The sequence below is a fragment of the Nilaparvata lugens genome, chromosome 4, assembly GCF_014356525.2.
Source record: "Nilaparvata lugens isolate BPH chromosome 4, ASM1435652v1, whole genome shotgun sequence".
In the NCBI taxonomy this organism is placed as follows: Eukaryota; Metazoa; Arthropoda; class Insecta; order Hemiptera; family Delphacidae; genus Nilaparvata; species Nilaparvata lugens.
In genome coordinates, this window is record NC_052507.1 from 10,942,293 (window position 1) to 10,967,443 (window position 25,151).

The 25,151-nt window shown below is 33.8% G+C and overlaps 1 protein-coding gene across 4 annotated transcripts in view; it reads right to left on the reverse strand.

Moving 5' to 3' along the window:
• Window positions 1-24,072, reverse strand: part of LOC111062023 (broad-complex core protein isoforms 1/2/3/4/5) — a 32,397-nt gene extending 8,325 nt beyond the window's left edge. Inside the window, exons 1-4 of one of the 4 annotated variants that reach the window (XM_039426635.1) lie at window positions 23,977-24,072; window positions 6,548-6,763; window positions 3,688-3,867; window positions 1,776-1,887 (exon numbers count right to left, since the gene is read on the reverse strand). In XM_039426635.1, coding sequence (XP_039282569.1) covers window positions 1,776-1,887; window positions 3,688-3,867; window positions 6,548-6,745 — 490 coding nt within the window. In that variant the 5' untranslated portion in view covers window positions 6,746-6,763; window positions 23,977-24,072. Of the gene's footprint in view, window positions 1-1,647; window positions 1,888-3,687; window positions 3,868-6,547; window positions 6,764-15,350; window positions 15,490-23,414; window positions 23,770-23,976 lie in introns of those variants that run through there. The other 3 variants (XM_039426636.1, XM_039426639.1, XM_039426638.1) reach the window with 3 other exon arrangements.
• Between the last annotated feature and the right edge of the window lie 1,079 nt (window positions 24,073-25,151).

A 25,151-nucleotide genomic window follows, 5' to 3' on the forward strand; every position in this document is an offset into this window, starting at 1 on the left:
CAAATCAAGCCGATAGTCCTAATAGTTTTTTCCTGAAGCTATGTGACGCTGGTAGTCTCTCATACTGTTCCGTTCTTACACTCTCACCCGGCAAAACCAGTAATCTTAGACAGTAGTCGACAGAAAATCAGCTTGAGTTGAAAAAAAAAAATCGGATTGAAATTCGGAACATAAAAACCTCTACCAAGGATATCTTCTTATGCTATATTTTTTCTATGGCCATACATAAACATAGAATCAAATAATAAATATCTTTGTCATTCCACTACTTTTATTAAACATTTTAACTTGATATCTTCTCGTGCTATATTTTCTCCATGGCCATACTAAGCACATATAGAAAACATAGAATCAAATGTTTGTCATTCCACTACATAAATAAAAAATTTGAACTTGAATGAATATTCGGTCCTTCTATAGAACACCATAAATCTACATACAGTTCGAGTGGATTCCTAAACACTATAAGAATCAATAGGATTAATTTTATACTGTATATTTCTAATTAAATATCAAGATTTAAGGATGGGCGTTGAATTTTCTACGGTTCATTCCCAAAAAGAAGTTGGGCCAATAAAAAGCTTTACAAACAGTTTTATGTGCGCACCAAAAATGTTGCACAATTTGGCAACACTGAATACTCGGGCACTCGGATATTTTCCCAAGTCTGAACTTGTCTCATTCAGAGAATTTATTTACATTACATTGAAAATATACCAATCTTATGAATGGTTGGGAAAGGGTAAACAGGCTCAGCCCCAAACTGTGCCATTCCCAAATTTTGTAACAAATACTCCCAGAATATAGGTTATGTTTTGTCACTGAGTAAATTACAAGAGTATAGGTAATTTGGACGTAGTATTCTACAATAGCACGTCCAGAAAGTAAGTTCCGTTTCAATTTATATCCGCTACAGCGCTGCGATCACAGTTCCGCACATTCGCGGTAGACGCTCTGTATCAAGGAGAAGGAACGTGCGCCATTTGGAGATCACTGTCACCGTCAGCCACGTACGTTTTGTTGTGCTTGTTTACAATGTCGGTGTTGATTGAAACTCCCGCCGCTTGTGAAATCAGGTCTGTGATTCGTTTTCTGAATGCAAGGAAAGTGAACCCAAGTGAAATTTATCGGCAAATTTGCGATGTTTATGGACAAAGTGCGATGAGTGATTCAATGGTGAGAAGATGGGCCTGTCAGTTCAATGACGGACGTAGTGATGTGCTTGATGAAGAACGAAGTGGGCGTCCATCTTTGGTTACAGAACTGGTTCACGCGATTGATGACAAGATCCATGAAAACCGAAGGTTTACAATTAGTGAAAGAAAGTGCTCTCGCTATGGAATTTCCCCAAATTTCACGATCACTAATGCATGAAATTGTTGCCGGAAAACTGAAATTTCGACAAGCTGAAAGAAACTGTTTCCAACTGGTTGAAGACACAGGCGGCAAATTTCTATGAAGAAGGCATACAAAAGCTGGTGCCACGCTATGACAAATGTCTGCAAAATTTCGGTAGTTATGTGGAAAAGTAGTTTAAGAGTTGTAGAATTTTGTGCAATAAATAACTTTTCTGTATCTGTACACAATTAAATTTTATTACCAAACGGAACTTACTTTCTGGACCTACCACGTATAATAGTAACTGACCTCAGGATCAGGCTTGACAGCCGGCTTATGTGTCTTTGGTTTGTGATGATGGCTAGAGTGATGGAGGAGCAGTGAGGAGGAGGAGGAGGAGGGTGGCTTGGTGGTGGCAGCCGGGAAGAGGAGGAGATCTTCTGTTGCTGACGTCATCATTTTGGCTCGCTTACTGCGCGGCTGATTGTTTGCTGGCTCAGCAGCTGACGATTTGCGCTGATCTCCGACGCTGCTGTTCAGGAAGCTCGGCTGTCAAAAAGGAAATTGAAAAATAAAGTAATGGAATAAATCAATCAGGGCCCTGTTGCATGAGAAAATACAAGCTAATAGCTTTGTAATTTCCTACTGTGATAATCAGCTTACTACTTATATGATTAGTTTGTATTTTCTCATGCAATAGGGCCCTGATGGAACTGTAATGAATTAAATTCAAATACCAGGGGAGTAAAAGTAATTTAGTCTCATGATGCATACCAGATCACTGGACTGTTGGTGGTTTTTAATTTGAGATTGAAGCATTTATGGGCAGTTAACTGCATCTTTTAAGGCAGGCAGTATTTTTAAGCCTGTTTTGTATCCTCTCATTTTTATAACAAATATTACTAATAAACGAGTAAGTTTATAAATGAAAATAGGTTGGCATTTTATCAACAAAGATCCGGTCAAAAGTTGATACAGGTTTCTGCATTCGTACTGAAAATTTTGTTGCTACCAAAGGTATGCGCTATCATTGGGGTAGATTTGAACTGGCAACTATAAAATGGCAATATATAGCATTTTGTGCTGGTTAGAGGTTGGACACGACTAAGGTGCTAAGAATAGTAGAAATGGGGGGGGGGTGAGGTTAATAAGCAAAAATAATAATACAAAATAAATCACAGGAATAATTCAGTAAGAATTATTAGAAATTACAGGAATAATATTTTTGACAATAAATAACACGTGATTCGAAAGTAAGCTACAGTCAGTGAGTATTTCATATTTTTCACAATGTCTTTTTTATTAGTTTCATCTAGTTTGCATTAGTATAAACGGTGTCCCACAAACAGTCGAAGACCATCGATCTAAATGAAATCTGCAACAAAAAATGTCCAGTAACATTTTCTTAAATCTACCATAGTTCTCGATATAATATAGATTTCTCGATATTTTTGAAAAACAGTAGAAACCTAATTCAAAGTATATATTGTAGTTGGGAAGAGGAGAAAATTTCCAATAATATTCATGAAATTTGTTCCTCTGTTTGACATTTTTGAAATTATCATGAGCGTTCACACGACGGCATTGAACTCGACGAATGTACGTTTTTTAACTTTGAGCACTCATAAAAAGTTTAAAAACGTCAAACAAAGAAACAAATTATACGAATCTTTTGGAAAATTTCTTACTCTTTCCAACCGTATCCTTAGAACCAGATTCTGACTAATAGTTTTCTAGTTATTGACGATTTAAAAAATATCGAAAAATCGATATATCTTGAAAACTAAGGTCGATCGATATAAGAAAACCTTACTAGAAAAAAAAATCTCAGTACCCTTTTTTGAATTATTTTATCACAACATGTTTCAACATTGATGCCATTTTCAAGTGATATTATAAAATGATATTACTTGTGATATTATAAAATGATATCACTTGAAAATGGTATCAATGTTGAAACATTTGATAAAATAATTCAAAAAAGGGTACTGATATTTTTATTTTTTTCTATTTATATTACAAGTAGCCCTATACAGAAAAGAGACAAACCTTACTAGATATTTTTTGTTGCAAATTTAATGTAGAATATATGGTTTTCAGTTGTCACACCTTTTGTTGGACACTGTATAAGACAGTTTTGGGCACAAGCCTGTTTCAAAGCTATAATTATACAATCTGAGATAATTAAATAGGCAACATAAAATTAAAAAATATTTTTATACTCTAGTCTGAAAATCTTCATTTCAGTCTTTCAAGTTTTATCAGTCAACTTTGAATGTTATTTTCACTGACAGTGTATCATTACCATTTTTACTGTACCGGACAAGTTCACTGATAAGTGGGACTCACATTGGCAGTAAACTCGGCGAGGCCCCTGATGTGGAGGGTGTCGGCCATTGTGAGCAGACTGCTCAGCTGATGCTGGTAGATGTTGACCTCCCCGCTGTACATGAAGGTCACCAGCGCACAGAGGTCATTGAACTCGGCCCCTGGCACCACTATTACCGGGTGCTGTAGTGGTTGCATCTCCTGTAACCCAGCAATCAATTAGTTATTGAAAACAATCATTATAGTGGAAGCAGGAATGCCAAAAATATTTTGCGTAAATTTTTCCCTGATCAATCTGAGAGATTTATTTTGAAAAATCTAAGAGACTCGTCCTGATTATTTGAAACTGATAAAGACAAACTTCAAGTTTTTAATGACACCTCCTCCATCACCATTAGTTTGCTAATCTTGGTTGAAAATTAAAATAAATTGCCACATTAATAACAATGGAAAACAGAAATAGCATTGGGGAATAAGGAACAATAATTAAACATTAATAGTGAATATTTAATTCCATTTAATGGGGAACAAGGAACAATAATTAAAAATGAATCAAAAATAGACACCAATTTCTGCTCGCAATTGAAATCAGAAGATAGAAATTACAATACTTCTTAGAAGTTTACAGTTTGAAATTTTGTAAACATTTTAATAGTAGATTTAGATAGTTGCTTCTAGACCGCACTGTGGTCCGGTAAACATTTATAGTGAGGTTCACGTTATAATGGCAGTCGAGAAAGATAGGGGAGCAGAGTTGCCGATTCTCTACGTTGCCACTATATTCCACATAATATAATACGTATTGCCACGTATTCTATAATAGAGGATAGCTGATACCGTAATATCATAAAATGATCAATTCTATTTTATTCCTCAAGGTAGGCTAATACTATATTTCTCAAATAATACATTTTCATGATTGAGATCAAATATTTTTTCAAATTAATAATATCTCTATTGTTAGAAAACGACCTGGCACCGTTGTAGAGCTTGAAAACGATATCACCATCTGCTTTGTCGAATGATAGACAAGGATAGCAACACCAATGTTAATCAAATACTGCCATTACAACGTGGACCTCACTATAGAAGGGTTGGGCCCATATAGAAGGGGTGCTCCCATAATATAGAATTGCACCTCAAACTAAAATCATAGCAAGACTGATGCGGTAACTAGATCCATACTCTGTTATGGTGCTTAATTGTGGGGTGCTAGAATATATGAAGATGTAGAAAAGGTACGACTCTTCATTAAAAAAGTACTTAGCTTCCCTGTGTGGGCACCAGACTATACCCTACTCTTGAAGACTGGATATCTACCACTATTGAAACTGCCCATTGATAGATATCCTACTTGTTAGAGGCGGTCACACGGAGAGGGATTTTCGTTGACTATGACTGGAATTTGCTTGAAAGGCAGTACGGCAACAATGCTTTGGAAATAGCCTCGCAGAATATCACTATGAGCAGCATATTGATGAGAATAAGGCTAGGCACACACCAGTTAGTCAAGACAAGACAAGACATGATCAGACACGTTTAGTCACAATACTTTACATAGTTGCTTAAGAAGACTTGTCTAATTGCAATGACTAATCAGTGTGAGTAGCGTCATAAGCAACAATGTGAAGTATTGTCACTAAACGTGTCTGATCATGTCTTGTCTTGTCTTGACTAACTGGTGTACGGGTGCGCTAAAGGAGAGGTTTATAATGGATAGCAAGATGGAAATGCTAAGAAGTGAGCACAGCTCCCTTCATTGCAAGGATGACATCAATGAGCAGGAAGACTTCGCGCTAATCAAGTGGCTCTTCAAGGCGCGAACAGAGCTGATCCAGTTGAACAGATACACGTTCAATCAGCCAGTGAAGCTGTGATCCCTGTGCAACTGGAAGGAAGAAGAGGATGTGACTCATTTCGTCACCAGATGTTCCATACTACACGAGATACGGTGCGCATACCTGTGGAGAGGCTTGCTGTCAAGAGAGGAGCTGAAGAGGTACCTGTATGGCAGTGACTGGGAAGATGTTAGCCGTTACTATAGGGCTGCTTGGCAGTGCAGATATTCATTGATACAGGAGTTTAATTTATGAAGAAATCTAAAAAACGTATCTTCTTTTCAAACTTGTATAGATATAATTTAACATGCCAACATTTTGCAACTTGAAAAGAAAAAAGTTTTTTCTATCCCCCTCGTCTCCACCGGACGGATCTAGGGCCGGTTTCCGAGCTCCGGATCTTGCTAATGAGCATATAAGAATTATGATGACAAATTATAACTATCAGTTCTATATTATGAGTCTATGGGTCTTGTTAATGAGCCAACCTATCACAAATTCAAGGACGTAGTGCATGAATATTTTTTCATTTCTAAAATGACAACACATTTAGGGCCGGTTTCCGAGCTCGGGATTTAGCTAAGTCCTAGACTTTAAACAGCTGGAGTCAGAAAATTGGCTTTCCGAAACGGGGCGTAGTCGCAGTCATTGTCATAGTCACGTTTGAATTAAATTTCAAAAAAACTAGAAAATTAAACACAAAATGAAATAAAGAGAAAATCGTGTAAAGTTTCAGCTATTTTGAATTATTTAGAAATGTTCAATTTCGTCAAGGAAAAATGTTTCCAATGATATGATAAAATAAAAACTGCGGCTACTGTTATAAAAACTGCGACTACGCTCCGTTTCGGAAAGCTAATTTTCTGACTTCAGCTGTTTAAAGTCTAGGACTTAGCTAAATCCCGAGCTCGGAAACCGGCCCTTAATCATTTTATAGGGGTGAATGCCAGAGATGTAATATTTAAAAAGATTTATTGTTGTATATTTTTGATCAATAAAGACAATTATTTATTCATTTTGTATTAAATAGCAAACTGACTGACCTTGAAGAGATCCTTGAAGTACTGACTGCAGGCCGACAACACAACCCGATGCGCCTTGAGACTCTTTCCGCCGGCGCACAGTGTGACGTCAGTGAGGTCATCGCCGTCCAGGAGAAGTGGCAACGTCGCCAGCAAACTGCTCTGGTAGTTGTGCCAACGTAGACAGAACTGCTGTTCCCCTGCCCCGCCGCTACCCATTGCAGGCCCACTAGTTACCTGCCAATCACATGATCATAAAATAAATAAGACTTATAAAACAGTCATTATATCATTAATCTATAATATAACAAAGGAAAGAATTGGCTTGTACATGTACATGATAGGAAATACATGAATATATTCTGATACATATTATTTTCAATGTTTTACTCTATAGTGAGGCCCACGTTATAATGGCATTGGAGAAAGATAGGAGAACAACGTTGCCGATCCTCTGTCTTGTCAATGCCTTCTATGGAGGGTAACTGATACGGTTTATTGATGTAGGCTAATATTAACTGTTCACTCTCTTTTAAAATAATAAATTATGTTTTATGAAGCAAAACAATTTTTTTTCATAATGAATTATTTTTCATAATCAAAATAAAATATTTTGTTGATCAATTATTTTTCTACATTGTTAAAAAACAATCTGGCAACAGAGCAAAGCGAGAAATAGATAGCGCTATCAGCTTTGTTGAATGATAGACAAGGATAGCAATACAATCGCTAATTAAATACTGCTATTATATAACGTGAACTATATAGCAAGTTCACATTGCTCCTTTAAAATTAGTGAATAATAGGTTCAAACATAATGAAAGATGTCTAGTACCCTTTCATGATTAAGTTCATGATTGGATATATTTTATTGTATATTTTCAATATGCTTTTAGTAGCCCAATAAAAGTAGATATACGAATAATAGGATATACAGGCAAGTTCCCCACACCGGTTAAAGTCTTACTATAATACATCAGGAGCAATATAATTTCACAAAAAACTATAAATAAATTAATTCATTAGCAAAATTATTCCTATCAAAAAGTTAGTATCTCCATAGCCTGTTGTCTCCATTAAAAAAAATGATTATTTCTATTATTTAAAATGTATGAATTCAATGCTACTTTCTATTAATTTTATTAATTATTACCCTTTGAAATGATTAATTCCTTTACTAATTTTAAAGGGTACTATAATTCTATTTTATAAATATTTCTGTTCTATTGAACTTCCGAACAGCTACTTTTATTCATGGGACTGTCTCAATCAAATTATTCATTTACACATTTTTGTACAAGTTGATATTGTATCAAATAGAGTAACGTCAAAATACAAAAATCAAAACATGAAACATTTTTCAAGCTATAAGTTGAATTTTTTCTATATTTCCACTGAACACTGTATTCAAAGATGTTGTAGAGTTTTTCTATGATGAAATAAAACCACTATCGAAAGCTTGTGTTCTATGAGGACAGAACGTTTCCAGTAGAAAATACAAGATAATGCATTTTTATTTAATCTTCCAAGAACTATTTGTGTATTCAAAAGTATTCGTCCATAAAAAATTAATAAACATAATTATTGAACTTGGACCTTTAACGGGGAAAACCAAGCGTTTCTGTAAGAAAAATGCAAGAAATTCAAACCATAAACTCGTGCAATTGTCAATAAAAATATTGATTGATAAAAAATGTTATGTGATTGGTGACGACAGGCGTGAAGAATTTTTTGGAGATATCAAGTTGTAGCTTGCCTATCTACTCTCCGCTTGATCTCATGACACTGTCGCCCTAACAGTGTTTACTTGTAATAGTATTTTACATATTGGAAATATGTAATTAATGGAAAATGATAATGAAATTTGACAACAAATTTGTGTTGGTTGATTAGTAGAACAAATTGGTTTCAGTCAAATTTCAAGCTTCAACTTGATTTGGTACAGATGAAATGATATTTCATACACAATTATTCCTATAAAAATCGAAAAGTGCACAACTCTCACTGAAATTCACTATTTATTTTAATAGTATTTTCATATTGATATTTCATCACACTTTATTTGAATAATCTATATTGGAACAAACTTCTCAAATTCAATTTTACAACCAAACTTAATTCTGTCAAATATAAAAAGACAATTCTAATTCTAATAGTTAAAATGTATGAATTTAGGGCTACTTATATTTATTTATGAGATAGAATATTATAGCAGGCCTACCCTTTTTTGAAATTGATAGAATAATAGATTGAAAATACAAATTATAACAAATAGTTTCAGTGATCCACAGCATCTTCATGGAACTGATTGTTATAATTTGTATTTTTAATATATTAGTTTATTAATTTCAAAAAAAAGGTACAATAAATCTATGTTATATCTAATTAAGTTTGTAAAGATGGAAAATGTTGTAATTTTTCAAAATTGAATGAGGTTAAATTCATCATTTGCTAGCAAATTTAATATTAATAATAGTAATTGTTAGAAGATGAGAAATGAGATATTTGACAATTTCATTGAAATGATCTGAAACAGCCACATTTGTAAATTCTTGAGTCATTCCATCTCTGGAAAATGGAAGGACTCAAAATTCATTTTGAATATTTTATTGTCAGTCTTTACAGTCGCAGAACAGCCAACCGTGAGACAACGCCATGATAAATTTCCATTCAATAATGCACGGTCTTTTCTATAACTAAAACCATTAACTTTTATACCTATATTCCTCTTTTTTGTTTCAAAAAACTCAATCAATGACATATTGCGCAAAAATAATGTAAAAATAACAACTAAATATGATGACAGAAATTACTTCTCCGTTAGCTTAAGTCTTTCAAAAACATAACATACGGAAAAAAAAATATTTTAATTGAGCGCTCTCTAACTGGCTTTGATCGGTGGGTGCGAGCAGAATAACAAGCCTATAGTACGGAATACGTAGGTCAGTTTTCACTTTCAGCTTGCGACAACCAGTACAACAGCAACCCTTGAGCTTAGGTAGGCAATAGTCAGAGTTTAGGTAGGCATTGTAACAGGAAATAATGTTTTGATTTATTATTCACAAAAAATAGAGTAATATTTAAACATATGATAAGGTATTCCTCGTGTAAGCAGTAGGCTATTTCTATGAAACATTTCGCCATTATGATTTATGATCACATAAAAACTTCGCTGCTCATTTATTTCATTGAAGTTTTATTGAGGATTCATCTCAGGTTAGCAGCTATACTTGTTGGAGGGATATAACTTATTTCACATTATTTGTGTGTAGATATATTTCTGCTATTCTTTCATTTTTATACATAAATACTAGTGAGCCCCCTGAGCTGGAGAACTCGCTCAAAATGTCACTGATATTCTGTAAGTTGTTCTATCGAGATCAGTTGAAAGTCAAGAGGAATAATTCAGGCTGCTTTGTGTTATTCTCACCAATTCACAGACGAATAGTCTTGGCGGATTCCACTTTTCAATATTGATAAAATGTAAAAATATAATATAATTAATCTTTACATTATTCTATTCTGGAATGCCTAAAAACCAAACTTAATTCAGCAATTTTTTTCAGAAACCTAAAGGCTTCTCTCAATTCGATGGCTCTTAAAAGTATGTATTTCGCTCTGTTCCATTCTATTCTGAACTGTGGAATCATTTTTGGGGTAATAATTCTAGTTGTGTAGTGGAGATTGATGGAGTGTTTAGATTACAGAAGTGGGCATTGAGGGTGATGATAGGGGAGTCAATTAGAACTAGTTGTCGGTCCTACTTCAAAAAACTTGGAATTCTCCCACTCATAAGCCTATATATTCTGGAAACAATTTGCTTTTTAAAAAACACATACTTTTTTGATTAATGAAAAATTGGCAAATCCTTATACCCCTTTTATAGGTGGTCAGTGGATGAAATAATAATCATCCTTATTTATTTAAAGATTTTGTCAGATTTACGACAGAACTTGAGTTTGTGGCCTAGGCCCGACTTAACATTAAACACTAGTGTGCCTTTTCAATGCTTGTTACCATCGGACTCCCCGGATGAAATAATAATAGCAATAATAATAATAATATTGTAACATAAGTATTTTGTACAAACTTGTAAATGAATGTGGAAATAAATTGAATTGAATACATCATTGCATGTAATTAATAACCCAACTGACAGCTTATTTGTAATGAATTTATTTTTCAAGTACTTTTAATGTTATCCTGTTATATCCTCAAAAATGACTCAATTTCGTTGGCCAACTAACTCGATCTGTATAATGGTTCAAAGAATATAATTATGCTCAAAATTTGAAGTTGTTTGATGGAAGCAATCGAAAGTTATGGTCAAACATACAAATAAACCCACAAACGAACAACCACTCGAGTGAGAGAAAGAGTGAGTGAGATAAAGATTGAGTGAGAGAGGGGGGTAGAAAGAGTGAGAAAAAGAGAGTTATAGAGAGAAAGACAGGGATATAGTCAGAGAGTGAGTAGGAATTGGGGAAAATTATGACGAAGAGGAGACAAAGATGAAAAGTAATGTGATAAAGAATGTTGAAAGAGATGGAAATTGTATGAAGTGTGACATACTGATTGAGAAGGAGAAGGGAAATGGACTAGAGCCTCTAGTCAAAACTTTAAGGAAGAACTCGTTACGTTCGTTCAATATTTAAATGTAGGCTAGAGCAACACAGAAGAACACTAATTACAATAACAAATAACATTACAACAAACAATTATTACAAAAACGAATAATATCATGTTATCATATTTAAAAAGTAGAATAAAAAGAAATCTATTGGTGTGAGCTTTAATTTGGTGACCTGTATAATGCATGGAGCAAAATACTTGAGCAGCTTAATAGGTGACAGTATGTACAGACCGGCTTCAGAATGGATTATTGCCGTATTTACTGGAATAGTATGTGCGCACCGCAGTAGTTGACGGGTTTCACAATATAAAGTAATAAAAGAAGACCTGTAAACTCACAGTTCGCTTTAGCCTCTCACTATTTTCCTCTACTCTCGTCATCAACTTTAAACTGAATTTTCATTGAATTTCAGCGGGAGGTTAGACATAGATGTGGTAGTTAGACAATGTTAGTTCGTAAGATTTTATTCTATTTTATCTTGTATTATAGCAGAAAGGAAATGGATTTGATTTTTTTTGAGATTCTTGAAGTTGACATAGACATAATAAACCACAAATAACATAGTTGAGACATGCTAGAATTTATAAAAATTTGGGAGAAGTACAGTTTTGGGCTACTCTGTTGTTTTCTCCCAATCATAATTATACGATTTGTGATGAATGAAATAAGCAAATTTTATTTGCTATCACCTCTCCCAACTTCCATTATTTCTTCATGTGCTTATTCTCCATTAAAACAATATTATTTTTCTTCTTCTTTCTTGTTTTTCGTCTCAATTCAATTCATTTTATTATTTGTCACAGGCTATATAACCAGTAAGCATTGGCAATAGTCATTTGTCATGTACATTGAAAATCTAAAAATTATAATATATATATATAAGCGAAATGGCACTCACTCACTCACTCACTCGCAGAACTAAAAATCTACCGGACCAAAAACGTTTAAATTTGGTAGGTATGTTTAGTTGGCCCTTTAGAGGGGCACTAAGAAATCTTTTGGCAATATTTTGAATCTAAGGGTGGTTTTTAAGGGTTTAAATTTCGTCTTTTAGCATGTATATTCTTCTTATTCTCTTAATTATAATTGAAAAATGTCCATACCATATGTTAATAAAGAACTATAATCTAGAGAGAGTACCTCTTCGAAACAGTTGTTAACTGGTAACTAAATTAATAATTTTGTCAGATTGGCATTAAGTTGAGTTGACTTCGTTAGGTTGGCACCAAGTTGAAGATTGAAATGCATTTATCGCTGAAAAATTGATTGGGCACTGCTACTTCAATCAGAGCTATTCCTGAAATATTACTAGCCGTCAGGCTCTCTTCGCTCGCCATATCTGTTTAGCCAGATGTTTAGTCTGGAGCCCCGACTGGATCGTCCTACAAATGAAAAATGCAGGCGAGCAAAGCGAGCCTACTGATCTCATTCTTGGACGATCCAGTCGTCCAGGGGGCGGAGCCCCCTGGCTAGACGGATATGGCGAGCGAAGCGAGTATTCATATAAAAACTTGAGACTTCAAAACAATTCAACATAGTCAAATATAATTTGAAAACTGATAAAGTCTCTGTCTTCTTCTACTATCTTTACTCCTCCTAATATAACTTGACTTATGAAGTGATAATCATAGCCTATTTTGGACAATTTTTATCCAAATTTGGGAAAGGAACAGTTTTGGGCTTTAAGCCTGTTATCCCTTCCCAATCATTCATAGTTGAGAATTATATTGTATCTATCAATGTATAAATGAATAAATAAATGACACTAATTTCCTTTTACTTTATTACCTACAAAAAATATGAGTCGCTTTATCTTCTATTACGATCTCCTCTTCATAAGAAATAAACTTATTTCAAAATTATTGTTCTCCAAATAAAAGTACCTCTGTATTCATTCACCGAGTTTGCATCTTTCCTCTTCTTCTTCTTCTTCATCTTCTCCTTTTCCTATTCTCATTTCCTAATTACTTCTTCTTTCTGAACTTCTTACATTTCCTCCTCCTCCTCCTCCTCCTCCTCTTCTCCTACTCATTCTATTCTTTCTCCCCATCTTCTTCCTCTTCGAAAGTCATAAACTTGTTCCAAAACACAGGGCCATTAAGTTGACGTTTTTATGATTATGCGCCTCTTCACTGCCATGTTCACTACGGCAATTATTATTACCACGACCTGTTCATTAGGCAAAAGTTGCAACTTATTGAGAGAGTATTTTACACGTGCAAAAATGGCTTACTGCTTTATTGCTCGCCCATCAATGAGTTTACTGGATAATCATTATTGTCGTTGTCATACTGGGCTTTCCAACAACAGCTTATACTTTGAAAATCTGGCTTCGTTTCACGAGATTAGTTGGTATATTATTTTTAATAGTATTCTAGTTTTATGGAATTTGATCAATTCTATAAAAATATCGGGGCACCGAGCTTCGCTCGTTATTTATTTATTGATGAACAGAACACAATTCTTTAATAATATGATTGGGGAAGGACTAACAGGCACAGCCCAAAACTGTTTCTTCCCCAAATGATTTATACACAATACATTTTCCAAAACGTGGGTTATGTTCCATACACTTGAATTCAGGTTGAATTTTTAGTCCAAACATTTGAAAACAGAAAAGTTTTAATTTAGATTGCTTACAAACCAAATTGAATAACAAAATAACACTCACTAATAACTTAAAACTGTAAAATAATGATTAACTTTAAAAATTATGATACAATCTTATTTAGAATGATATAATTATCATGCCATGTCAACAAATCAGATTATTTTGATCAAATGGATTAAAATTTCTAGATTAATATTTCTCGTGAATAAGCTGATTGATTGCAAATAGTTGTACAGCTGAACATAATTCTGTCTCTCTTCCACACAGGCATTCACATCTTCTGTTATCGACAGACGACGAAATTATCATCTGTTTTTTCAAGGAAGAATAATTATTATTCTTTTCACGTCCTTCGGCGAGTTTTCCCAGGGATGAGACCTAGTGCAATAGAATTTTTATATCATAAAGCTACTATGTTCCAAATTTCGTGAAAATTGTTAGACACGTTTTCGATATCCGTTGGACATACATAACCAGATACCCAGATAACCATATACATAAATCGCTCGCTTTATATAATAGGATACAGGCGAATTAAATAGAAGGAGCATAAAGATCCGTTACAAGTAGTCCAGTTTTTAAAAATATATAATCTCTTATTATATTGTATTCCATAGTTTCCAACTCATTCTTGCATTATTATTACCTATAATCCATTATATGACAACCACTGAAGCCCTAATGTTTGATCAATTGAGAGGAATATAGCACAAAGTTACCTTATTTTTTCTCTCCCTATCATTTTAATGATGTACTCATTGTATGAATCAATAAAGTATTTACACATCTGAAACTATGAACTTTCCAAAATATAGAAAACCAATAAGACTTTTCAAGATAGTTGCTGAATAACGTGCTATTTGGAAATTCTAAGCACACTTCGAACCACAAAGATTCCAAGGAAAAAAAATCGTTGAGCAAATTCAAGACTAAAAACTTAAGGTATAAAAAGGAAATCATTACAAGCAAACAAAAGTTCTAATAGTAAATTTTGACTTTAAAAGAAAAACCTCCATTCAGAAAACAGGAACATAAGTTAAATGAAGAAATAAAATTGACAGATTTGAAATTTCTAGTCTTTCTATTTTACCTGGAATCAAAATTCCCTATAAATATGTCTTGAAGAGACTGCTGAAAATTTGCTGAGAAATAAAAATAATAAACTGATCGTATGGAATTAATTTATTGGAACAGTTACAAAATATAACCTTTTTCAAAAATATTAATGAAATCATTAATTTTTCAATCCCTACAAAAATTACCGTATGTCATCTCAAAAGGTAAAGTCTGGAGACAAACAATATAATTTTAGCCCATTTTTACAGTAATTTTAACATCCTCAAATGTAAAATAGAAAGATAATTTTCATAACACTGTTGTAGATATAAGATGAAAAGAAATGCTATAAAGTAAGCAGAATTAGAAAATGTATAGAAAACTGAACTTTATATAATCAACAAAAATATGTAGAATATAATCAAGAGAAGTATGTTAATAATTCATTCGCACAACCTTGAACCAACTATTGCAGCGTTAATGTTGGAGAAATATTCCAAATATCAATAAAAATAATTCCTTACCGAAATAGACAGAAATCACAACAGCACAATCCAAAGACCTTCAAGATATGATAACCATCATCATTAATACACACTTCAATAATAAAAAGAATGACAAGACACAAAGCTTCCAATCGAATTAAAAATAAGAGGCATTCTTTTTGACAAAATAATTAAACTTCGATAACCCACAGCAATACATTCAGCATATTGTCGCAGATAAAGTGATGGAGTTTGGAATTTCAAGGAAAAAACTGCTTCGCCATTTTATCTTTAAACAAAACTTCACAACCGATATGAGAATCTGGAAATACTTCTAATCAATCAGTTTACAAGCATAAAAATAATTATATAAGTTCAAAAGTTCATTGCATTATTTTCGCGTGGTTCATTGAGCGATAAAATAGCTGGAAGCTTTGATATACTACGACTGAAAAGATGTATTGTCCGAATTTGAACAAGTTTTTATTTATCAACATGGAATACAGTCTGGTACCTTCACCACCCATCTTATTTGTATCTAGTCACAACATAGATGATATAATATATACAAAAAACATACCTCCACTAATAAACAATACTTATTTATGTTGTTATTTTACATAATTACGTATGTGAAAATGTATTTCTTAAATGAAGTCCCCTCATTGTTTACAGACAAAGTCTTTCCCCAAAGTTCTCCATAATTCTATGTGTAATTTCTCTTGGGAGAAATCAAGATCACTGGACTTATCACCTTATACTTTTTTCTTTGGGGCATTTTTCAATCTTTTATAACCTATTTCTCATCATCAACCCAAAAGCAAAAATTGAAAAAAAAACTCAAGGTGGCTTAGACCCAGGAGATGGCTTGCATTCCAAGATCTTTCGAGAGTGACTGGCATTGAGTGACAATGGGAGACATCCTATACTATTAAAAGATTAACATCTGTTTATATGTTTGTATTTCACCGGATCTCGAAAACGGCTCTAACGATTCTCACGAAATTCAGAACATAGTAGGTTTATAATAATGAAGATTCGATTGCACTAGGTCTCATCCCTGGGAAAACTCGCTGAAGGACATTAAAAAGATAATTATTCATCCTTGGAAAAACAGCTGATAATAATTATTTCGTCGTCTGTTGGTGATGGAAATGAGTGAGCGAGTTCATGTGTGTGGGACAATGTCAAAATTATGACTCAGCTGTTGAACTTTTATAATCATTCAATCAGGTACTTAGTGCCGGTTGCAAAAAAGCCGGGTTATTTTCAATCCTGATTAATTCCAGTAGATCCATCTTTTTGAAATGGTCTTCTCTGATTTGGCTCACGTGAAGTTAATCAGGATTATAATTTAACCGGCTTTTGTGCAACGGGGCCTTTGTGAGGGAAATTTTTGCATTCCTCTGGGAATTAATTTCAATTTACTGTGATTAGATAGAACATTTCTGTATGAATGTTATTATAATTTCTTCTTTCGTAATACATTTTTTATGCTTTTGTACTCCAGAGCGCAGCTCGGTCCCCGATATTCATTCAATAAATAATGTTTCAGAAACGTAATAATAATGTAAAATGCAATAGCATAGTTTCAATGGCAAGCATATTTTTGTATCTTTCTTCTTTTATGAAGCGGACCCTAGATGGTCAATATAATTTTACAATATAGTACTTATTTATAACATCAGATCACAGTGTCTATGACGGTGTCATTCTAGTTGTCTCGCCTGTTGTTGTAAATAGACTTTTGTACAATAATATTGAATGTCTAGGATCACTAAACTACCTTTAAAATCAAGGAGGTTCAAATTGCCTGGACCAACGTATAAAATGAGAGAATTACAATAATTTTCAGTTCATTTAGGGTTATAGAATTTGTGGCGTTTGAGAAATATGAAGCAAAACACAAAACAATTAAAAGCCACGGTTTGGAGCATAGAGAAAATATAGCATAAGAAGATATCTTATGGTATGAGTCGTTTATGTTCCAAATTTCAAGCCGATTTTTGTTAACTCGACTTCTGTTCAATATCACTGTTTTGGCCGTGTAAGAGTGTAAGAACGGCACAGTATGAGAGACTACCAGCGTCACATAGCTTCACGAAAAATAAGTATTCAGTATGAGAGACTACCAGCGTCACATAGCTTCACGAAAAATAAGTAATAAGTATGAGAGACTACCAGCGTCACATAGCTTCACGAAAAATAAGTATTCAGTATGAGAGACTACCAGCGTCACATAGCTTCACGAAAAAGAAGTATTATGACTATCAGTTTGAGTTAACATTGAAAATTTGAGCATAAGCGCCCAATAACATAGGATATCTTCTTGTGCTATATTTTCACTATGGTGTAGAGAAAGACTAGAATTTAGAATCCTATCATGTTTGTAAGGGCCTAAACAATTTTTTATCGGTTCAAATTAAGGAAGTTCTATTTCCAGACCTTGCACTAATATGTAATCCATTTTGTAAATTTGGAAACTACATTCTACATTCTCCAACCAAATCGTTCGACAGAATGTGCATACAATGACAGAATACAGATTGTAGTCTGTGATACAATGATGCAAAATCTATCAGCCACACTACTTTGTCTCCACATTTTTTTTGGTGAAGCAGCTGTGTGAATTGATGATGAAATTCAACGACTAGACAGAGATGGAGACTATTCTGAACGGCATGAAGTGTGAGTGAAACAGCAGAGACTATAACGTGAGCTGGAATGAAATTGAATATGGAATAGCAGCAGCATCATATCTATCCATGAAGGTCGCACTACAGAGCACTCGTTCTACCTTTTGTTTCCACTGATAAAGACCAGTAATTATGTTTGCACAGTGCTTTACATTCTCTCTCACACTAACTGTCTCTCTCTTGAACATGTACTCGTTGAGTTTGGAGTTGTGATAGAAAGAACAGCTTCCACGATCAAGATATCTAGCAATAGTGTTCACATCCAGTAATAAAACTCCCTTATACAGCAGCATCAATAGTTCCCATGAAAATATATCTACTCACAATTTACAATATGAAAGAATATGTAAATTGATTGGAAAAGTAGAATCTCTAAAGCACAGTGCTTTACATTCTCTCTCACACTAACTGTCTCTCTCTTGAACATACTCGTTGAGTTTGGAGTTGTGATAGAAAGAACAGCTTCCACGATCAAGATATCTAGCAATAAAACTTTTAAAGTGTTCACATCCAGTAATAAAACTCCCTTATACAGCAGCATCAATAGTTCCCATGAAAATATATCATCTACTTACAATTTACAATATAAAAGAATATGTAAATTGATTGGAAAAGTAGAATCTTGAAGAATTTAAAATAGGCCTTGAACAATCCTCGGTAAATTAAGAAAATTAAGAACCAATAAGCAAAATTTCAAGTTAATCAGTTCAGTAGTTCAGACGTGAATTTCCTATCCCGTACGTGTATAAGCCAATTCTTTCTTTTATCGAATTTTAGATTATAGATGTCACTAAATTACAAGTTTCCAATTTGTGTAGAAGCATGTTGTGCTTATAAAAATATGTTACTAAATTTGAAACTTAGTAGATTTGGGCAGAAATATGTTGTACTTATAAAAATATGCACAAAAATACAAGTTTACGATTTGAGTAGAAGCATGTAGGCTAGTGCTTATAAAAAAATGCTAATAAATTTGAAACTTGGAAGATTTGGGCCGAAATCAGAAATATGTTGTGCCTATAAGGATAAGCCACTAAATGAGAAATGTAGTAGATTTGGGCAGAAGCCTACTGTACCTTTCTTCAAGGTTCATTGCAAAGTCACTGCATGAATAAATAAATACTCATCGATGAGTGACAGACTTTTACTGATTTCTGTAGTGTACGTGGAATGATATTGATGAATGATGAATCATTTGGTGAAACGTCCAAAAAATTTGAACACGGAGAAACTTAAAACTTGAAGAAACTTGTGAAGGGAAGAATGAGATGAAACTAGTAAGTTAGTCAGCAATTAACATTAACATTCATTCAACATCACATAAAATTTAACGTCAACAGTAGTTCTATGAGCAAGAAATGTGAAAGAAAAGTTTTTCACTAGAATGAATAAATGGATCGTATGGTGAGGAATGTAATATCTAGAATAGAGTCTAAAATGCAATATCTAGTTTGAATCACATATCTCAAGCCAATATCATGCATTTAGTTAATTCAGAAATGTAGGTAATTTAAGAATTTTACATTTCTAAATTACTAAAATTTAGTATTACCAACTGAAGTGGTAAATTAACAGTTTGGTGTTAGAACTTACATGAATCCCGTTGAATAAGAATGGGGGTTTCTAAAAAATGAACTTAAGTTTACAATATTAGAAAAAAATATCTTCAATGTCAATTGTACATTTTCAGATTTCAAATATGAATAAAATTGATGAAGTGAAGGAACATCACCTACCTAGGACCGACTTCGGAAAAATACTTTCATCATGGTTCATGTTCTTCTTCGATGGCGCTACATCCCAAATCGAGCCCCGGCCTCCTCAATACTGCGCCTCCATCCATTACGATCTCTTGCCTTCATTCTCCAATTCCTGATAAGAAGAAATTCTGCTGCATCCTTTGAGATGCCATCCACCCATCTCAGTCTTGGCTTTCACACCGGTCTTTTGCCTCCTGGTTGTCCCATAAATATTTTTCTGGGAGACCGAGTGTCTGGCATCCGCTCCACATGCCCCGCCCATTTTTAGCGGTTCATTCTGACATATACAGACAGGGGCGGCTCTTTATAGAGTGCAGATAATTCATTGTTGTTTCTTATTCGCCAGACACCCTCATCACACACAGGTCCATAATTATATTCTACGCAGCATTTTCCTTTTCCAGTGGTCTAGATTCGCTGCAGCCTTGGATGATAATATCCACACTTCACTTCCATACGTGACCACTGTGCGTATTATAGTTTTATATATTCTGATCTTTATGTTCCTATGGACGCTTCTTGACTTGACTATCTGCAGAATAGAAAAGAATGTTTTGTTTCCTGCATTGAGCCGTTTTTGTAATTCTTTCATCTCATCACTGTTAACTACCAGGTAGGTGGAGTCATTCACTTTCTCAAACCTGCATCCTGGATCATGGTTCACGGAACGTATAAGTAAATGTGTCTCAATCAATAATAGTCCTCAAAATTGTAAACATTCATCGGCCATAACAGGCTCTCATAATGTACAAGTAAATAGTAAAATTTAGTTTTAAATCAATCAGTAAAACACCTCATAAATTTCAAGTGACTCAATAAGCGAAATCTATCAGCGACTTGCCTCAAAAACAAAATTTATTGCTTTCTCACTAACAGACTCCAAGAAGCCTTCTAAGCAGACAATCAAACTACATCATTGCAAATTGGATAGTATGAATTATTGTAATTGTCCTTCAATAGAGCGCACAAACAATATAAAATATTTAGGAGTCATAATAGATGAATTACTTCGCTGGGATAAACACATTTTACATCAAACGACTAAAATCAGAAAATTAATTTACAAATTCATCCAACTCAGGCAGCTACTATCAATAGACATGATGAAAAATGTTTATTATGCAATAGTCGAGTCCATAGCAAGATATGGCATTTTGGCCTGGGGAGCTACAAATTTCTGCCACATCGATCCTATCTTCAAGGTTCAGAAGCTAATTTTGAGGATAATAGGACGCAAACATTCACTCTTCCCTTCAGTACTACTATACTCGGAGCTCAGCATCCTCAGCATCAGACAGATTTACATTCACAGACTTCTAACATTCACCAGAAAGAACCCACAACTCTTCATGAATTTGAATCACCCGCAAGGAACACGCAGAAGGAACATGGACTTGGCAATTCCCAGGATGACAACATCAGCTGCTCAGAGGTCAGCCACATATTTAGGACCAAACATTTTCAATAAACTGCCAATAGCTATTAAAGAAACAGTTCCAATCAATTCATTCAAATCGAAAACAAAAAAGTGGCTCCTGTCCAATAGAATCAATCATGGAGAACAATTAGTTCTATGAAAAATTTTCCATACTGTTTCATTTTCATTTTCTTCATTATAATGATTTTTTCCCATGAGTATTATAAATGTATTTATGTTTAATTTTCATAAAATTTCTACATTTTAGGTTATAAATTTTCTTTTTTAAATTTGTGTATAGAAATGTGGTTTTTATGAACTTTTAATGACTCGCAAAATGTATCTTTATTAGAATTTTCAACTTTTGGCATAAAATATTAAACAATAGCAAAATTAGTGGCATCCCGACACATATTCATATATAGTGGGGGCCACATTCTCTTAGATCAGCAAGTAATCAACCAATTGTATTAATACTTTGTAAATAATTGTACCTTATATGCTTTTTGTAATCATGTCTATAATTTGAATAAACTCCTCTGGTCGTGTTGTACCCTCGACCTGAGACATTATTATTATTTTTTTTTTAACATTGAAAGCCCTGAACTGTTAGTGAGTTAGGGTATGATCACATTGGATGCACGCTAGACCATGATTGGAAAAGGCCATGGGAGCACACACTGAACGCGGGCACTTGTTGGTGGCGTACATTGTGAGCAGCTACAGGCACGTCACAACGTGTTTCTAAGGCTCATTTCAGATTTTGTTTCTTATCTGCACGCTTGGTCATGTATGTTCTTGCGTGCACTTGCACATACGTGCATCCAATGTGATCACACCCCAACTCACTAACAGTTCAGGGCTTTTAATGTTAAGAGTCGCTGATAGATACTATTGAGTCACTTGAAATTTATAAGGGGTTTTACAGATTGATCAAACTAATTTTTACTATCGACTATTGAAACAATAGGCGAAAAGTTCTAGTGGGATGATGAAAAGTATCAGGTAAGTTGTGAAACTTGCTTGCACAGCTCGCCGTGTTATTATGATATTGCAGATTGCCAGGATGGAAACTAGTGGCTTAACGGGCATAAACTGATGTCAACATCCACCGTGCCTCTGAGTTTGCACCACGTAGATAGCAGTTTTAAAAATCTCTACCTTATCATAAAATAGGATTCAGGCCAAACTGATCTTGTTACCGTGGCGGACGATCAGTACCGCTTGCTAAACAATTTTTCGAAAAATTGCCCGCCGTAGTAGCGAACTTGGTGAACCTGGTCTCATAATATAATGTTGAGAGATTATTAAACTCTCTAAGACGCCGGTCTTCTCCCACTAATAGGGTACCGCCTTGGGAACAAGCTTGGTGTGACCTGACTTGCAAACAAAACGGTCACTAGCTTGCTATCACCAAGGAACTATCAGTATAAAGATGTTACAAGGAAGTATCAGAGAAGATACTGTAAAACCTATTTACTTGTCTCTGGTATTATTAATCAAACATCAGCGTGGCATGGCTTTTAGACACGTTTTTTTATTTAAAAAGCTTTATTTGAATGCTCCTTTTGAGAGCAATCCAAATTAAAATTCAACTGAGTTTGATCGGACTAAGGTTTAGGCTAACAAATATTTTTACATATTTTCTTTTCCAATAAACAGAAATTCTAACCTCAATTCCAGAATGGATCAAAAATGTGCAACATTTGATCTTTTATTTTAATTTATCCTGTATCCTGATCAAGGTTTGCTTAACGTTTTGTTTTTTGTGTGTTTATTATCTAAAATTATTTTTTTTAATATAATGACAACATAAATTATTGCCATTTAAAAGCAAAAACCTCCCTAACCCAAGTACTCATTTATCTTTGAAACATAATAATAGTCAAAACATTTTAGGTTATGTCTATCTAACTAGCATTATAGACAGTATGAAGTAAAATTCAGAACTTTTACCCTCCCTAGGAAATTGTTTAAAAAGCAGATAACCAAGACATAATAGGCTAATTCATACCTAGGTAATTAAACTAATTCAGTTTGATAAAAACATTTATTACCAGAAAATCTATTTTTAAATAATAAAACAAGGGATTGGGGATATTTAGTAAACTTTTCCCAATCTAAATTTAGTCATAGCAAAAGAGTTTGATATTTCGTACACGGATTTCAGGTCTATTGTAATAACATGAAACCTAAAAATTGCTGGAGCCATATATCCAAGAACACTAACCTTTTTAACCTTGATGAACTTGTTATCAGTTGTCGTGAATAAAAAAAACAAAACTGTTTTCAAAGATAAAAAAGTAACTTTGTTATAAGTTAGTGTACATCAACACTCCAGAAAGCTATCAAATCCATCGATACGCATTTGTTCAATTACAGAATATGACTAGTGATAACGGTTATCTCTAAAATTTATGGAAACACAGCACATAGCCTACAAAAACTAAGTTAAAACAAACAATAGATTTTCCTAAAAATAATATTAACGTATCCTGTCGATAAGGAATAGAGCTATTATCACGTGAGAGGTTATTAATAAATCATTCCGGATTCTTGTTACTGTTGAGAACTCCCTAGACCTGTTAATTTGGTCCAGAAATTCTATTATTATCTTAGATCTGGACCTGCTGGAAAAGTGGGGGAATTGGTAAAAAGCCAGGTTCACCTATTACTATTACAATAGGCAAGATAAAAAATTGAGATAGTTGAACAAATGGATAAATTGAATAAATATGAATGTTTGTATTTAGATAACAAATAAGAATAATAAAAATACTAAATTAACTAACCCAATCCTGAAACTAGTGACCGAAGAGCCTCAGAAGACGGCAACCCCAGTTGATAACGATAATGAATGTAAACTGCTGATTTTTGGTGGACATATTCGTCAGTAGACATGTTTGCCAACCTAGGAAACGAACATACAACATCAAGTCTCCAAATTGGATGACTCATCAAGATAAAGTATAAAATTGTGTTTTTCCATAAAATAGTACTGGAAATAGGATAACTATTTCATTGTTTTTCGATTTGATAAACTAAACTTTTTTATAAACTGATTGACCCATTAGTCGATTAGAAGTCTTTCCGATAAAATAGTCGACTTTCAAGTCATCTGTCGATAGCCAATGACAAGCGCTTGAACCGCCAACTTCAAAAATTTTATTAGTGCCCTATTATTTTAGATTCTATTTTTCCGTTATTGTAAAAAAAAAATCATTTTTTGAGGTGGTAATTCTCAATAAGCTGTTGAATTTGATTGTGTTTTCATATTTTTTGCCTTAAAAGTATAAATTAAAAATAAACAAATAGACTGTTTTTAGTTGTACGGTGGGTATTATATAATTATAATGGAATTTACAATGCAAAATAACATCCCCAAAGTTATCAATTATTAATTCAAAGTTATAGCTATTAATTTTTTTCAGAACTGTTAGCAGTCAACTTATTTTCATTGGACTATACAATATAAAAAAAAATATAAATCTCAGTAGGTACCCTTTCAAATTATTTTATCACAACATGTTTTGGACATTAATGCCATGCCACTGGCATTAAATAGTAGCCCTAATAACAAAAATCTGGTGTGGTGCACTCACACAACTTTCCTTGCTCATATTTGAAGCTATGATCAGACTTCTCTATATGTGTATATATAATTGTTTTCAGAGGTACTTTTTCCTTTGTGTAAATTGTGAAATTCGAAGATATTTTTAATCGTCATTTTTTTAAAGTCGTCAAAACAGCTGTTCTACAGATGAAATATCTCGTGTTCTTTTTATGAACTGCGCTACCTACCTACCTCATGCATGAGAAGGAGGTTACTAAGTCCATTTCTCAAGGATCGGGTAGACCCCCCATCAGTTTCCTAGAGTGGAGACTCATGCCAGTTGATAAAGCTAATAAATAACCATACAGGGTATGAATTTAAAAAAAATCGGTCAAGTTATTTTTGAGAAAATCG